This window comes from Falco naumanni, chromosome 2 (assembly GCF_017639655.2).
Source record: "Falco naumanni isolate bFalNau1 chromosome 2, bFalNau1.pat, whole genome shotgun sequence".
Classification (NCBI taxonomy): domain Eukaryota; kingdom Metazoa; phylum Chordata; class Aves; order Falconiformes; family Falconidae; genus Falco; species Falco naumanni.
Window position 1 is genome coordinate 84,354,147 of NC_054055.1, and position 16,398 is coordinate 84,370,544.

General features: G+C 42.6%; 1 protein-coding gene across 1 annotated transcript in view; it reads right to left on the reverse strand.

Annotated features, from left to right (window-relative positions):
* TSPAN7 (tetraspanin 7) overlaps positions 1 to 16,398 on the reverse strand; it is a 103,746-nt gene that overhangs the window by 4,232 nt on the left and 83,116 nt on the right. The window contains exons 2-6 of the mRNA XM_040585336.1: positions 15,024 to 15,212; positions 12,731 to 12,805; positions 11,182 to 11,277; positions 9,228 to 9,383; positions 4,720 to 4,803 (exon numbers count right to left, since the gene is read on the reverse strand). Coding sequence (XP_040441270.1) covers positions 4,720 to 4,803; positions 9,228 to 9,383; positions 11,182 to 11,277; positions 12,731 to 12,805; positions 15,024 to 15,212 — 600 coding nt within the window. The remainder of the gene's footprint in view (positions 1 to 4,719; positions 4,804 to 9,227; positions 9,384 to 11,181; positions 11,278 to 12,730; positions 12,806 to 15,023; positions 15,213 to 16,398) is intronic.

A 16,398-nucleotide genomic window follows, 5' to 3' on the forward strand; every position in this document is an offset into this window, starting at 1 on the left:
TTAACCACAAGAGCACTGTCCCTCGTGCAGCCAAGAAGAGGCAATACTGTATTAAGCTGCTGAATTTTCCTCATGGTGCTCATTACAGTCATAACTACAGTCCACTGCATTTAAATCTGGTTAGAGGCTCCCAGTCTGCGAACCACAAACGAGCGCTCTCCACCCCCCTCAGCTCTCTGCATTTGCTTGATCACTTGCAACCTCTGCTCTTCAGACAGTTGGAAGCCCCTGTGCAGCAGGTCCCTGCAGCTCCTTCGAAAAAACAGAGGAACTGGCATAAAAGGATTCCTGCAAAGAAACTACTTGCTAGAAGTTGCATTCATTTCCCTTCACTTCCATTGTCCCTCAAATGCACATCTCAACTTTTATCCACTTCTTAAGTTTTTTTGTTTTATTTTATAGTCCTAGTTTTTTGAGTGCTAAGATGCCAGACTTGGTTCTGGTTTTGTATTCTTCCTCACTTTCCCCCATTCTTCCCTTTTTTCTAAGATTATCATAGTCTTCTGAGCTATTACATGGAAAACTGAGATTTGCCTTGGAACCTCTGGTCTTGCTGCAGGAATCTTGAAAATACTGACAGTCTTTGGTTTAGAGCACAGGGAAACCCACATCCCTCAGGTGCATCTCCTATAACATCATCCTGTTGGCCAAATCTCATTCCAGACAACAGAATGCAGTGTGTGAATTCTTCATCTCTCCATGGTTTCAAGGAGTCATCACAGGCATATCTCTGTTCTGACCACTGAAATCCACCCAGAGCAACTTCTTATCAATCTTACTGGCCTACCATATATATGATAACTATTTTTTAAATATAGTTATTTTGCAGGAGTTAACATTGACTGAAAGCTGTCCTGCATGACATATTTATTACATCTTATTATACTGAAGAGAAACTGAACTGCAATTTGAATTTCTATTTTATTTCAGGTCTTGGTATCGTCACCATTTCTCATTCTTTGAGAGAATTTCTATAAATAGAAATGTGTTGAACTAACTTAGAATTCATCAGCAGATCAGGTAAGCTAAAACTGTTTTTTTTATTCATCGGGAATATTTTTTTAGCTCAATAATTTACCTTGCCATATTCTGAAAATGAAAATCTCCAAGCATCCAGGTTCCCTGGTTTTATTTCAGAAGACAGACAATTTTCTACGTCACATTTTGCTTACCTGAGTCAGCCTCCTGTGCCATGGTATGCCTCTGGCACAGGTCCTAACTCCATGCTGAATCCACAGTGATCAGTTTTTAGAAGGAACCCAGTCTTATATCAGATTTCAAGTTGCATACTGGGTCCTGATATGGAACCCACTCCCTAACCCTGGTGCAAGGGTGACAGAGGTGTGTAATCCTGTGCTAGGGCCAAGTCTCAGCCTCTCTATACTCAGACAGGAGTTGCAGCAGACAAGGATGATGTCTGTGCCAGAACCGCGCCCACAGTCAGGCAGAGCTACTCACATTAACACTGACAGCAAAGAGGGCAGGTGGATGTGCACTGTAGAGAGGGACTGTAGCTGCACGAGAACTTATCTTCAAATGACAGGAACCGTGCGTGCTCAACAACTGGTTCTGGGCACGTGGACAACGCCTGGCTTCCAGTCCTTCAGTACAAAGGGAGTAACTTGGCATTAACACTTCCCTGAGACTCCCCTCCTCAGGGAGTCTACTGCAACCATAATCTATAAACCACTCCAGACTCTGTCTTTTGCATCCCTTAAGCCAACGCCTACACTGTAGTTTTATCTGGGCAAAACTCTTCATCATCTATGCTGCTTGCATAATTTTATTCTCTGTTGGGCACAACACTGCGATCATTCTGCTGCTCTGAAGAGCACGTGCTAAACTGAAATTATTCCAGCTGGAAGTCAGCACTGGCATCTGAGTCCAAAAACAATCAAACTGCATTTTATTGTTATTATTTCAAACCCAAGGAGCAGTGCAGACAATGTCAGCAACACATCAGTTTTTTTTTAAAACTCTGACTCTGATTGGGAGGTCTGTGCCAGGCCTGTAAGATGTGCAATGCCATTACATCAACCTTCCCTATTTCTGGGAATCAGCACATTCCCCATGCTAGTCAACACCTAACAAATCATGTGAAGGAAAGGCCCTTGAGCATGCTTTACTGTAGAAGAGCAACATGATCTAATTTGTCTTCTATTTAGATTAAACCCATTCTCAGTAGGAACGGCGAAACCTCGCCTACAGCTGGAGCGCTGCCTGGCATTACTGCCAGCCACAGTTAACCTGAAATCAATTTGTAAACAACGTCCCTAATTGGGTCCAGCAACACAGATTAGGCAGTAAATTATAACTGGCCGCCTTCTATTCTTCACACCCCAGGAGAGCTGCATTTTTGTCCTCTGCATCCCCTCTCTTCTCCTTTTTACACATTCCCAAACACCCCAAGCAGCTGGATATCTACTGTGAGTGCCAGAGCCTTGCACATTCGCAGGGGCAGGCGCATCCCCAGCTGGCAGCAGGACACACACTGCCATCAGGCAGCACAAGCTGCCAATGCCACATCAAAATCTACTTTGGTTTTCACCTGGACTGGCAGTGGCAAAGTGCCCTCCCCGCTGTGCTGCCTGCAGCCTGTCATGCTAATCTCACCCTGTGCCAAAGGGCTCCTGCTGCAGGGGCCACACTGCCTGCACTGCCTGCACTGCCTGCCTGCCTTGTTGTACGGAGCTCACAAACAACCGGTGACCTAGAGTAAACATCCAGACACATCCCAAAATACTAACAATTCCAGCTGCACTCTTGCAATGGTCTCCCTTCCAGCTGCAAACAATTTTCAGGCAAGACAAGATGATGCTTTGCCTGTTGTATGTATGACATGCTGATTAAAGGTTTTCAAGTAGCACTGGTCCTGCTCAGCAGCATATGAATTGTACAATTCTACTCATCTGTTTTTCTTTTGGATAGTTCCATGAGATGCTTTGTAACTGCCTGGCTGTCTAGAAACCAAACTGAAATAAGAGCTCAGAGTCCCATAGCAGTAATCAAGTCATAATCAAGGTTGGAGAAGAGAATCAAGATAACGTGACCATTCACCAAGAACTAGAGTAGCCTATTAAAGAAAAAAACAAAAGTGAACTCCCGCTGCTCCATGCACCAACAGCTCCAGACTGGTGGTTTCACCGCTTCAGGATTCTGAAGACCTGACACTCACGCACATGCTCTGGGCGGCTGGCAGTATGATGAACCAACATTTATGCCCACACGAAAAGGCTTGACAGGCCAAATCATGGGTTTCTCATATCTAACACCTAAGCTACAAGGCATCAGATTTCCAGATATGCCCAAAGCAGTGCAGTTAGCTGGTTTGAGGCCAAACAGTTTTAGGTCTTGCTCAAGTTGTGCATATGTTGACTGAGAGGACATGGTGGCCATTTTCCACAGGGCTTGGGGACAGTTTTACTGAAGAACCTGGAGGCCATTGTAACTGCTGAGCAAATTAAAACTCAGAGATGTAACTAAGCCATCTTGCAGCCAAGCATGGGCTGACCACATGGGGCAGCAGGGGCACGAGGGCAACCACAGCCCTCCCATTAATTCACCTGCCCATCACTGGCAATAATACTGGCAAATCACTTGTTCCCAGTGCAGCACAGTGTAAACCTATAACTTGCTAACTGAATTAATGAGTTTTAAGAAGTCAAATAATTTTTCCTAGCACCTCATTTTCCCCAACAACTGGATAAACACAAGACATTCAACAGATACATTCGTATTTTCAGCGTTGCCTCAGGACCCAGATCTGTAATATTTGTGAATGAAGCAAATGAAAGTTGCATGACAGGTTTTGAATATGACATTTGCCATTGTACTATGTACTGTCCACAGAGAGAGTACTTCTCAGGTAGAAGTGGTTCAGGCATCACACATGTCGCTGTATGTTTTGCTGAACCATTCTGCAAACACTTTTGCATTGCCCATGTTTCCCTCCCTCTCATTTCTGCATGTTTCCAGGAGAGTCCTAGTCATCACACATGAAGTGACTAGTACAAAGGACCATCTCGCTGAAAGATGCAGGTGTTTTCCTGCCCCTTCTTCATCAGAAGATTCTGACCAGACCTTTAGTTTTCCTAACTAATGTCTAGGTCAAGGCAGTCTGAGCATCAGGGAGCAGCAAACACCTTCTTAGCTCCCTTCTTGTCCCTCCCATGCCAAACTCCTTTTGGTGCAGGCAAGATGTTGGTTTAATAACCTGATCTTGCCAGATCTCTGCTCAATGTTCAGTGCTAAGAGAAAAAAAAAATAAATAAAATTGGTCACCGAAACCAGGTGACCCCTCCAGACTCCAGGTCTAGGATAAGGAGGCCTGAAGGTATACTCTTACTTGAATTCTAGACTCCTTTAAGAAAAAATAAGAGTGTTTAGAAGACAGAAGCCTATCCAAACAGTGGATAAGCTATTTGTCTTCTTAGCTGTTTATGCTCCATTTAAGCCAATGTTTTATTGGGTTAACCTCTATTTGACCCAGTGGAGGGACAAGTTGTTTTCCTTGAGCTAGTCATTAGCTCAACCGTAACTGATATTCCCAAGGAGAAACTTCATTTAAGTTGAAAAAAAGAAAATCAATGAACAGATGACCTCAGGACTAATGAGCTTGCTGAGTTCAGTCCCTTTCCATAATCCTTCCTTCCTTGAAGTCTGGGTACAGAAAAAGAGAGGGGGGAAGAAAGGGGGAAAGGGAAGCATTTATGCAGTTACCTGTGAGAATGCAATCCCAAAAGCCACTCCAGCTATGATTCCCATATTTGTCTCCATAAAACTGGTCACCAAGTCATAACAGCCCTGGAAAACAAACATAATCACTCCTTGTATTGACCTTCCCTCCCATGAACGCATACATACAAATTTCTCATTTAAAATGGGCTTAAGCTAGACAATATTTTTGTGGCAATTTCCGAAAACGTCACCTTTTTATTTAATAGCAAATCTGAGTGGATGATGGGAAATGGTGGCAAAACCAGTTCTTAGAAACAAATGTATTTCAGTACTTTTTAAAAGCTAAGTGTGATGTTACACTCATTTTTATAGGTCTTATTAAAGAAACCCAGTCTGCATTATTTTAAAATACATTAATATAGCCTTGACTTGAAAACAAACCAGTAACAGTATAAGGTAATGTTACAGTACAAGACAAGTGTCAAAGATGAATACATGATGCTGATTTCCTCATACTTCATATATTTAATACAAGCATGTTTCAGGTGTCCAGTGAGGCAATCTGCTTGCCTTCGCCTGTCAAAGGACACCAGGCAAGGTACGGAGCAGTATGTACTTTAAACCTTATAGCAAAGTTATCAAGGGTTTTGTACAAAGTTTGTTGGTTCATTTGCCCTTGGACATAAATTCCCTGTCCTGCTCCCCAAACCTAATTTTTTACCTCTAACTCAGACCCTGACTCCATCAGCTGACGTGCTTCATTGTGCCTCAATTCACAGCCCACACTGAGGCCAGAAGATTCATATATATTTCTGCCTTTCTCTTGGATAGGCTTTTTTGAGATGTCCCCTTCAGTATGACAATTTTTGCCAAATTTCTCCCCTCACCTAGTCTACCACTCAAAAAAGTATTTGAAATCATCTTTCCTAGTTTGTGATGCCTAAATGAATCTAAACAAGTGAAAAGAAGAAAGATGACATCTTGAAGAAAAAGACGACGACATCTACTTTTTCTTTCATTACTAACTCATCTGCGCACCCAATCCAAAGCTACCTCTCAGCCCCTTTTGCCATTCTTCCTTAAATGACCAACACCACTCACCACTTAAGGCCAGTCCCAAGGCATTTTATTTGATGTTATAACTTCATCCACTTTATCAGAAGTTGGAAAAAGCAAAAGTAACAGTGATTTCCCTTTCGCAGTTTGGACTTCCATCCCACAAGAGAGCAGTGTCTCCACATTCCCCCTCCATCCACATACCCCTCATTTCTGCAAACACTGTAGGAACTCTTTATGTGACCTCAGAGCATTAGGTGCTTGTAAAAAATAAGAGCTAGAAGGAAAGGACAATGTCCTTTGTTAGATACAGGCCATTCATTAACTGAATTGTACCTCTTTTATAATATCAGAAGACATTTTATTTAATCCTGAGAGTAATGAAGTGGTAAACCTAATAGTAGCTGAGGACCAGCACATTCTGAAATACATATTAATCCTTATTTATGTCTTACAACAGTGTACCGTATGTCACATTCAAGCTTGCTTATTTAACACATCAAGCAACCGCAGTTGTGTGTGTCTTACGTATTATGAAATGAGATTAGATTTCTCAAGCAGTATTTTCATTCTGTCTGACATTCCTTAATGTTCTCCCAGCTCTTCTGAAATCTGTTCTGTTCAACAGCCTTCAAGAGATGCAACATCTAACAGCAATGGTAATTTGAGGGAGACAGAAGATCATGTTAAAAAAACATGCAAGTGAGAGAGTTTTGATCACTCTCCTCATTTGAAGACTATGCTTCCCAAAATCACAATAATCTCTTTCCTGAAGTACACTGCAAAAATACAGCTTAACTGCTCAGTCCTTAGTGTGTACCAAGGGAGAGTGCAAGAAGCACCCAAGAGTTGCATATACAGTACAGATGTATGTGAAGCGCTGGGTGGGCACATCCTTGACTCCACGCATCTGTTCCTTTATTAAGATTTTAGAGAGAAGTCATTCTTGAGGTTTATTGGTAATGAACTCTGAAGATTAAAAGCACTATATGAACATTAATTAGCTAATCCTAATGGCAGCTCTTAAAGTTAGGTATTAGTCCCATCTGAGATAAAACTGACAGAGAGACTAAATGATTTACCCAAGGTCACTAAGCAAGTTTGTAGCAGAATTGGCAAAGAAAATCCAGGAATGCTGTCTTTTAGTCCTGCAATTAGATCATTACTTTAATCCTCTTTGGATAATTCAATCATTAGTTCTCATAAATTGCTAGCAATGATTAGCTCATAAAGAACTTGCCTTACTGATAGTTTTGCAAGATCCACCCAAAAAGATGTACTTCAAATATACTTATATACAGGAATGGTAACAAAGGTCTTCCACAACACAGACAGTATGTATCTTCCTTTTTCTCCAACACACAGAGAGCAGAATGTCAGTTTCCCAGACAAGCAAGGGGCTTGGGTCAGAGGCAGTGACATTTGCTTGCTACCTGAAGTGAAAGCACTGGTCTACACAGTATTTCCTCCTGCTTGCTTTTTATTCCCATGCCTCTTTCAGATACATCCCATCTTTCTCAAAACATTTGGGACAACTGTGATCTCACAACTGCTAAACAAAAATATTTACGACGTTTGATTACAAATGGCTATCTCAGAAAATGGGACACAGTACCACAGGACATCCAAACTTCCTCTAGGTAATTAAATCAAGTAATTAAATCAACTGCTTCCTCAGGAACTAGCAGTCCTTTTCTGTCAGGTGATGCATGCATTTGACAGGAAAGCAAGGAGCAAGCATGAGTGGAAGTGAGTTACTAGTCCTGGACTAGCACAAGCTCATTCATCCCTCATCCGCTTTCTACAATTTAGCAGGCATCCTTTGCCAAGAGGAACTCGCAGGGGGACAGGGATTTCTCTGTGCATGCAGAGCATACAGAGCAAGCCTGGCACTTCGGGAAACACTGGATCACTGCTGGGAATGCAAATGCCACCTGCCCAGTTATGCAGCCCCGAAAAGTCCGGAGCGAGTGGCCATCCCGAACTGAAAAGGTGGGACCTGCTGATAGAGTACCAGTCACACCAGAAAGCTTCCTGGCTGGAAAGGTGGGCAGAAGCAAGGGCTCAGAGTGGGCTGCCCAGGAGGCACTCTGTCTGCAGTGGATGCTGGCTGTACTACATATCCCCTAGATCCACCCCACCGTGCCTCTCACCCTCTTTCCACTTCTGCAAAAACAGAAAGTTCCTGCAAAGTCACAAAGCGCGACTGGATGAAGTGGGTCCTCCTTTACACTCCCGTAATCCAGCGAGATTCTTTTGCTGGTGGTGAGTGAGTTTCTTAACAGGGAGACGTCACTAATGTTCCACATATGTCTGCAACAAGTGGCTCTCATTAAACTATTACAAAAAAGAAAGGCTTAATGGAAAATAATTCCCTAGTCTCTTTTTTTTTTAATACATGTTGGAAAATGTCCATTTGACTAGTTTTCAAAGAAAGGTGTTTGAGGCTGTGCTCAGCCACCACTCCAACCTCCCGATTCAGAGGTGACTGAGGTGAAAAAGACAAGAAGAGAAGACAGAGAGGCATTTCCATATTTCCCGTTACCTACTCAGGACTTGCATTTCTTTTCTTAAATTCAACTCTGAAAACAAAACCAGAAAAGAAAATAATCCTCAAGTCTCACTAAACTATGCTGCAACTTAGCATGGTAATTTGGCCACAATATCATTCCTTTTGCCAACAAACTTGTCTGTTGCCTCTCTTGCAAATCTCAAGTGAGAAAATAAAAACTGATGATGCACTAGCACTTAAAGCAGTAACTTGAGCTGTATTTCTGCAGTGCTGTGACTGCTAAATATGCTGCATTATTTTCTCTTTATTCCTCTCTTTCTTTGTGTTTTCTGTACTTTTATTCTCCAATTATGCCTTTTCTTCCTGTTTTCCCAACCTGCTTTCCCAAGCCTATCCTGTTTTTGGCTGTGCTATACTTGCAGCAACAAAATTTCAAAGATTTTAAGAGTCACTGTAAACATACCAGCCAACCACAACGCTTGTTGTCAATTACCCAGTTTTTCTCTGTTTGGGATGACAGTTGGGCTCCGGCACTGAAATTACTTTTTGAACATAAGCAAGAGTAAAACCTGTCCTTCCCTCCACCTAGCTATGTCTTTGGCCTCAAGAAAACCCCACAGCATTCAGCAGGAGCAAACAGGGAAGCAAAGAAGCACTGACAGATCTAACCCTCAAGGGCACGCTCCATCCTGTGCCTAGCCAGTGTTGTCTCTGTGTGCAGTGCCATACCTCAACCTCTGCTGTGAGGAAGGGGAACAAATCCCCTCCTCATCAGAAATGCTGCTGCGTCTGGTCATTTGAGAAAGTCCGGCTTAAAGAATTTGCAAGCAAGGGTGAGGCAAAGCCCATACCATCACTCCAGCCCAATATACACATTATCAAACAACCATTTGAAATGAAATGCAGTTGTAAGCAGCCATACGCTCCACTGGTGTACTGGATGGTTTCATAATAATTGCCTCTGGCACAACATTACTGGTACCTTCTGGTTTACTTTAGTGGCAGCCACAGTCATATTGCGCAGATCCTGAGTATTACAGTCACTGGAGTTCATGCAACAGCTTGTAGGAATGCCGTGTTTGAAGAAGTAAGGGCTGGTGCTCCAGTTGGTGTAACTCTGAATGCCGCAGCAGCTCAGCTATGAGGATTAAGAGGCAGATTTAAAACAAACAAACACAGAATCATCACTGCTCACTTAATAAGCTCATAATTGAAATAAAGACAGGTTGTCTTCAGTTTTGAAAAGTAGATACCACCCCCTACCCCATTTATCACAAAAGCATCAGGAATGGCATTTAAAGAAGATGGGAGCAGATGACCTACTAAAAAAAAGGTATTTTATGAGCAGAACTATTATTTGTAAGACTTGACAAAGGTCCAGCTATAAACCCATTTTTTTTCAGTTGAAGGTCTGTTAGTTTTCTTTCTCATTTGTTTATTTCCTTTGTTTATTTAGCTACTGATTAAAGATGACCCTGGGAATTCAAGACAGAGCCTCACAATGCAGTCAAAAAAAAGGCCTTAAAAACCCCAAAGCATTACACAGAATTACATGTAACACATACAGCGTCAAACTAGTACAAATTGCTAAGGTGAAGCAAGTCTTTCTAACTCAACAAAATAATTTCTAGGAGAATTTACTGAGCTGTGAATAGAAGGAGACCGTAGGTTCATAGAATGTGTCTATGAAATCAGCTGAAAAAACCCTAAGTTGGGAAGAATGTTCTGCTCTGGATGCTAAGCTAGAAGACAGTCACTCAAAGATATACAGTATGTGCTGAATTTTCTGTCATGAAAAGGGCTTATAAATGCAGTTCCTATACAAACAGAGCTACAAATGCAATGAACATTTTGCTACGACAGAAACACTGAACAATTACTCAAAACTATTTAGTTTAGCCAACTCCAAGGAATCAGAATTTCAAAATACAGGTCAACGTTAGGCAAACAGACAATTTGATGGCAGAATATACTCAGTTTAGAGCATCACAGTCATCTGCTAACCCAGAGAAGCCAGGTGAGAGGTACAGTTTCAAACATGCTAAGGGGTCCAACATAACAGTTGTAATTTCTAAAGAAGATCCAGAAGTCATCAATACAATCACATTAAAATTTCAGCCATTCAGCAAGTTACAGTCATATGAAAAGCAAGTTAGCTCATAGAATGTATGGTGAGCTGAAGGGATAGCTTCTCGCTATGGTTTCCAATAGGAATTTAAATGTGAATTTTATTGCTCTGTGTTGCAGCTGGTGGACTTGGTCCCTTGTGGTTGGCATCTCCAACTAGTTTGGCTGTGCTGTAGCATTTGCTCATGCCCTGTGCCCTGCTGGAAGGCAAGGCAACCTCCCATTGCTCCGCTACAGCACGCTATGGGTCAGAAAGGCTCTTCCACTGAACATCTAATCCACCCCTCCAGCACGGCCAGAGAACAGCTTTCATTGCCAATCTCAGCAGCACATTTGTTCACCCCTTTTTCCTCTGGAGAAAATAAACTCTGTTCCTCCCCTTAACTCACTAATCCCCTTTGCCAGCATCTCACTGTACTAGTGAAGAGAACTGTGGCAGTTTATCCATGATACAGGATGCTAGATTATAAATCTTGTCACATCCAGATAAAATTTACAACATTTCATAATACTATTACAGATCCCCTAAAGAACAAGGTGTGTTCTTAAGAAATAAAACTGGACCCTAAACCTAATTCAAGATCTGGGACCAACAACAAGCAAGTGGGACAGTCCCTGTCTTTACTAGATAGCTTGTTCATTAAAACTTAGGTATCTTGGACAAGCATATCAGTTTAAATTTTTTTTCTTTAGATCTGCTTTTCCAGCCTCTAATTTTGCTTGCAATATACAGCTTGCAGATTGATCTAATCTGGACGTATGCTTTGTCTCTCTTTATTATTAATTTTAATATCCAATTTTAGACTTACACTTTCCTGTACGTTATCCACTGCATGGCTCCGCTCATCGTTCTTGTTGTAATTCTGGATTGCTTCAGTATATGTCCTAAGGAAAGTATCCTTGATCTATGAGGACAAGGAAAAAAATACAGCCCACATGAGCAATGAAAAGCATAACATTCGAGGCATTTTTTGCAGGAAGCAAATACAATACCTAACAAGGCACTCAAACTACCCCTTCACACTCATTTTTAAGTGTGTTTTCAGAGCTGGCAGAACTCTCTCTTAACTGTCAGGAGTAATTCATGCCATTTTTCAAGTGGGGTCTACTGGACATAGAAAGAAAACTACCCCAGCAAACTGCTACATTTAAAAAAAAAAACAGAAAATGACTTAACCTTTAAGAAAGATATCCTTTGATGCTTTTTTCCAGAACACTTTGTTCCAGCACTAAGCTGAAGGAGATTGTGTGCTTCTCTCAGCCCATGGATGCCCAGTGAGAGCCAAAGCTTGTGCAAGTGCCTTAGTGACAGAAGTCAGTGGCATCAAATGAAGACATGAATTCCCTGACCAGGCAGCAGCCCTTGTCCCCAGCACCAAAGGTGTTTGGGTAAGGGACAAGAGGTCTTTCAGCTGGAGAAGTTCAGGCACATCACCAGGGAAGGCACAAGGGTGGTAAAGGGGCTGGGTAGCAGATAATTTGGGCAGCCCACATGGCTGTGACCTTCACAAGAGACTTCCTCTCCTACAGAGGGGTAGCAGCCTGGCACTGAGGCTGCCACAGGTTAGGCCAGATGAAATGGCAATCCTCAGCAGATAGACAGGAATTTCAGGATCAAATTAAAACTATTCACCACTTGCAAGGGAAGACGCCTGAAAAGCCTATAGCAAGGGAAACCTCATGTCAAAAGAAGAGACTAGAAATCAAGGAAGGTCTCTGGGGTTGTCCTGGTTCAGCATTAATGGCGTGCAGGTCCATGGACTTAAAGCTGGAGACAGACCTGATTACAGTGGCTAAAGCAGAAGTGCTACTACAAATCTAGACCATCACATTTTCGAAAGCTTCTTCCTGTCCCAAGTTCCTATCTCACTATTTCTAATCTTTCCTTTTTCTCAGGATAGAAACAAAATCCCATCCCATGCACTCCCTCCCCCCGAAATAAAAAGATTTACAAAACATCGTCTGGCCTGATGCAGAAATGCTCTCTGCTTTACATAAACAAGCACTTGCCTGGCTGAAGAAGCTGTGTTTAAGAAAAGTGTTTAATCTATTTTGCAGCCCTCAGCATATGTAAAAGAGTAAAGAAGATCTTACATGATGGACACAAAAAACCTCATAGCTCCAGAGAAAATTATCAGGCAGCTGAGGCCAAGAGCTTTGGCTAAATCCCTTCATTTGGAATTGCATCAGTTTTTAAGAGCTGCACATGTTATTGTTGCACATCAGCCACATCCCTGGAGATGCGTATGGAGCCACCGAGCTCAGTGACCTACACATTCTCCACGCTCCAGAGAACTTCCCAGCAGCGCCTGCCCAGGGAGGCACTGACATATGCAAACTCAGCACATTTCCACCTACCTCGTGACGAAACACAAACCCTGAAATGCCAGCCACTAGCTCAGCCAGGAACACCAGGGACAAAAACATGGCATACTGGAAAGGAAGGAGGCAAGCGAAGTCAGGACATGACAGCCTTTTGTCTCAGCACAGATACTGTTCAGTTATCACATAAAATACAACTTTCTGTTCTAGACACCCCTCAAAGATGTTAAGAAACCAAAGGTCTTTTGGAGGCCATACACAGGTTACTACCTGAATATATTATATGTGTTTATACAACTCAGAGACGATATGTATTGTCTAATTATCGGCTTTTCTGACATTTCTGTTCCCACATTTCTTAGTGTTCTCTTAGAAATTAAAACACACTCACATGCCAGAGACGGACCAAAGTCATTCAGGTTTTGATCTTGCAACAAGGAATACAAACAGACCCTCCATGTTCGCATAGCGCTCTGCTATAGTAAATAGGCTTCTCCAGGTGTTTTGGTTCACCTTTATCTATCTTACTGCTAGACTGGGATTTGCTGCCTGATTCCTGAAGTTTCTCCAATGAACGAACTCAACCACTGACTTCACTGGCAATATTCTCATGATAATACTAGACAGATGCTTCAAATACTTTGCTGACCCAAGGCCCATGTTTGGCTTTAGGAGCAGCATTTGGATCTGGAGCTAAATAAACCTTGAAAACAGTGCTTTCAGTGTAGAGACTCAGAAACTATTAAAAATACATCTAAGCAGAAATATGGAAGGTAAAGAAAAAAATGCAAAGTGGGATAGTAAAATTTGAAGTTGGGTATTAATCTTCTGGAGGGAAAATTACTTTTTTTCTCCACATGCTAAATAACAGTTAATTAAAAAAGGAAAGATCTTAAATTAAATTCAGTCCTAGCAGGACTTTGCAGAAAGAGGGAAATTTATTTTTAATGGAAGGTTGTTGGGGAAGGGAAGACAACAGTGAAGGCAGAACCAGAAGAGTAATTCTCTCCAATTAATGCAAGTGTCAAATCACTGCCTGTATTCTGTTCAGAAGAGAAAGAAAATTTTAAAGTATTTTTTACATGTACAATGAAAATAAAACCATGTGCTTGAAACAGCACATGCCACTGTTAGTGGCATGCCTAAGTTACATGACTTATGGAGCAGCTAGCAGAGCCTGATTTCCTATGGATTTATACTATCATTCACCTTTATCCCTTTCCCATCTGGACTGCAGTAACTCCAACAAGCCTCTACACGTGCCCTGACAGCACATCACCAGCAAAAGACAGCAGTGGTGCACCTATGACAGCATTAGGTACGTGCTGACTGGCTACCAGCATATACCTGCTGACTGCTTTGCAGCTGCTACCTCTCCCCTACTGTGCCATCAACTCAAGAAATTTAACTCTCTTTAAGATGTCCTTTTTTAAAATCCAGTTCAAACTGGAGAAGAATCATCCCATCTCCTTAGAAAACCAGCCCCAAAATACTGTAGCAGCTGATGCATCGTACTGTCAAGCCCCTTTCCACCGTCTCAGTACTTCACAAGTGCTATTTCCACCCTTCAAATCATTACACATGGAGGATTTTGCTCCTGAATATTCCTAGAAACACAGTTTATCATATAGGTTCGTTTAACCTATAGTTATTCTGCATTTTAAGGTAGACTGGAAAACAGAACAGAGAAACTTATAGAGAAGTTAAACTGGACTGAGAGACAGCTGCTGTACCTCTGCTTGGTGTACCTTGAGTCCATGCTGCTTTTGAGATGAGGACAAACATACCATACAAAGCTTTGTTTTCTGGGGTTGACTTGTTTCATTCCAGTGAATGTTAGGAGAAAAAGAAAGGCTGGTGTGCTTTTAGAAGGTGCCAACTATTTTCTCCATAGATTTCACATCAGAGTATTACAATGACCCCTTGAAAATATACTTCAAATGAATTTCACATTTACGATGCTTTGGACATTTTTAAGATTGTAAATATATCTATCTGTCTGGCTCACAGAAAAACCAGAATGATTGTAGAATTACTCACAGAGTAATTCATCAGCAGCATTTCACCCTGCTCCCAACAACATATGGGCCTGTACGCTGTGCGGTAGCAAAATTCATTCATACTCAATCAACAGCTGGTTTTGGCAAAGATTTTTTCCCCCTTCTTTGTCCAAAAGACGCATGTGTTGAACATTAAGATCAATAAAATCTGGTTTATGTGCCTAAACCCCCACATTAACATCTGGTGAAGCTTGGCAGGGGGTGAGGGGAATCCCAATACATCAGCAAAACCTCTTCCCCTCTTGCTTAAGGCACTTTGGCATGCTTACCAGTTTCAGCATCCATGGGCTCCCACGACAAGTGGCAAAGCAGCCGAAAAGCCCAAAGACAATGATTGTGGTACCCGTTCCGATGAGCACATAGGGAGCATTGGTCGAATTCTCAGCAATGAGAGAGATGTATGTGCCAAGGGTAAGTTTGCCCCAGACGCCGACTGCGAGAAGGATAACGCCTGTGATCTGCAAAGCAAGAGGAGAAAGCTGTCAGGATCTACCAGGGAAGGCATCCAAATTCAGTACACAGTGACCCTGAAGAGATTCATTGGTGCTGTTGTGTGGGCAGAAGGAAGCCTCAAGACTTTTACTAACTCCAGAGGGATGGATAGAGAAAATTAATTTCCAGCATCTGGAGATGTTATGTTAAGACTGCCGCTGGAGGACAAACATCTAGAACTAATCACTGTACAGCTGACAAGTGGCAAGGGAGTACGCAGTGTACCACCTGCAGGAACAGGCTCTCTGCTCCTACAGCACACTGAGAGAGGTGGCCAACTCCATCACTCTCAACAAAAGCCAAAAATAACTGCTGTCACCTCACACCTCCTGAGTTTTGCCACAAAAACTGCCTGAACCTGAAACCCCTGCTGCTTGACATCCCGTCCTTCTCAGTGCCAAAGTTTCAGGAACATAAGCATTCCTTGCAGTGCGTTATTCTGGCAAGCGAGCCTTCCCCAGGCTATACAGCAAGTGACCCCCCTGGCTGTGCAGAAGACTTCCCCCCTGACATGGAGTGAGAGGACACCAGTGGGTCCTGGGAGCACCCAGCCTCTTGCTGGAGGTGCACAAACAGAGGCTGCCATGCTGCAGGGCAGCTGGGGCAGCAAACTCCCAGCACCGGCAGTGACGGCGGGGCAGCCCATGGTATGCTACACACCAACACTGAGCAGTGGCCACAACAGCGATGATGATGCCTGCACCATCTGCTGATCATCACTTGATGCTGACATGCCTGCTTCAAGACTGCACACACATAACTCACTCCCACAGTACAAGCAAAGACGGGACACAAAGGGCCAATCCTAAGTGCCAGCTCTGCAAACACTTCCCGAATTCCCCAAAACCTTCTTACTGGCTCCTCCAGACTACTGCAAAAGGGCAAGAGCAAGAAGAAATGTCCTGACAGTATTATTTTGCTCACTTTCCAAGTTTTCTCCTGCGAATATCTTTATACTGCTGTGAAATGTTGAAATTCAACACCACTATACCTGGGTTGCTCTGCAGTTGTTTGTGGAGGGGATTCTTATTCAGTTATATTGCACCTAAAAACTCCCAACTGAGCTACACTGTAAGATCTTTCAGCTACTTTTCATATAGGTTGTTGTGAATTAATTCAGGGAAAGCCTTCTCAAAGTAAAAGAGGAAAGCA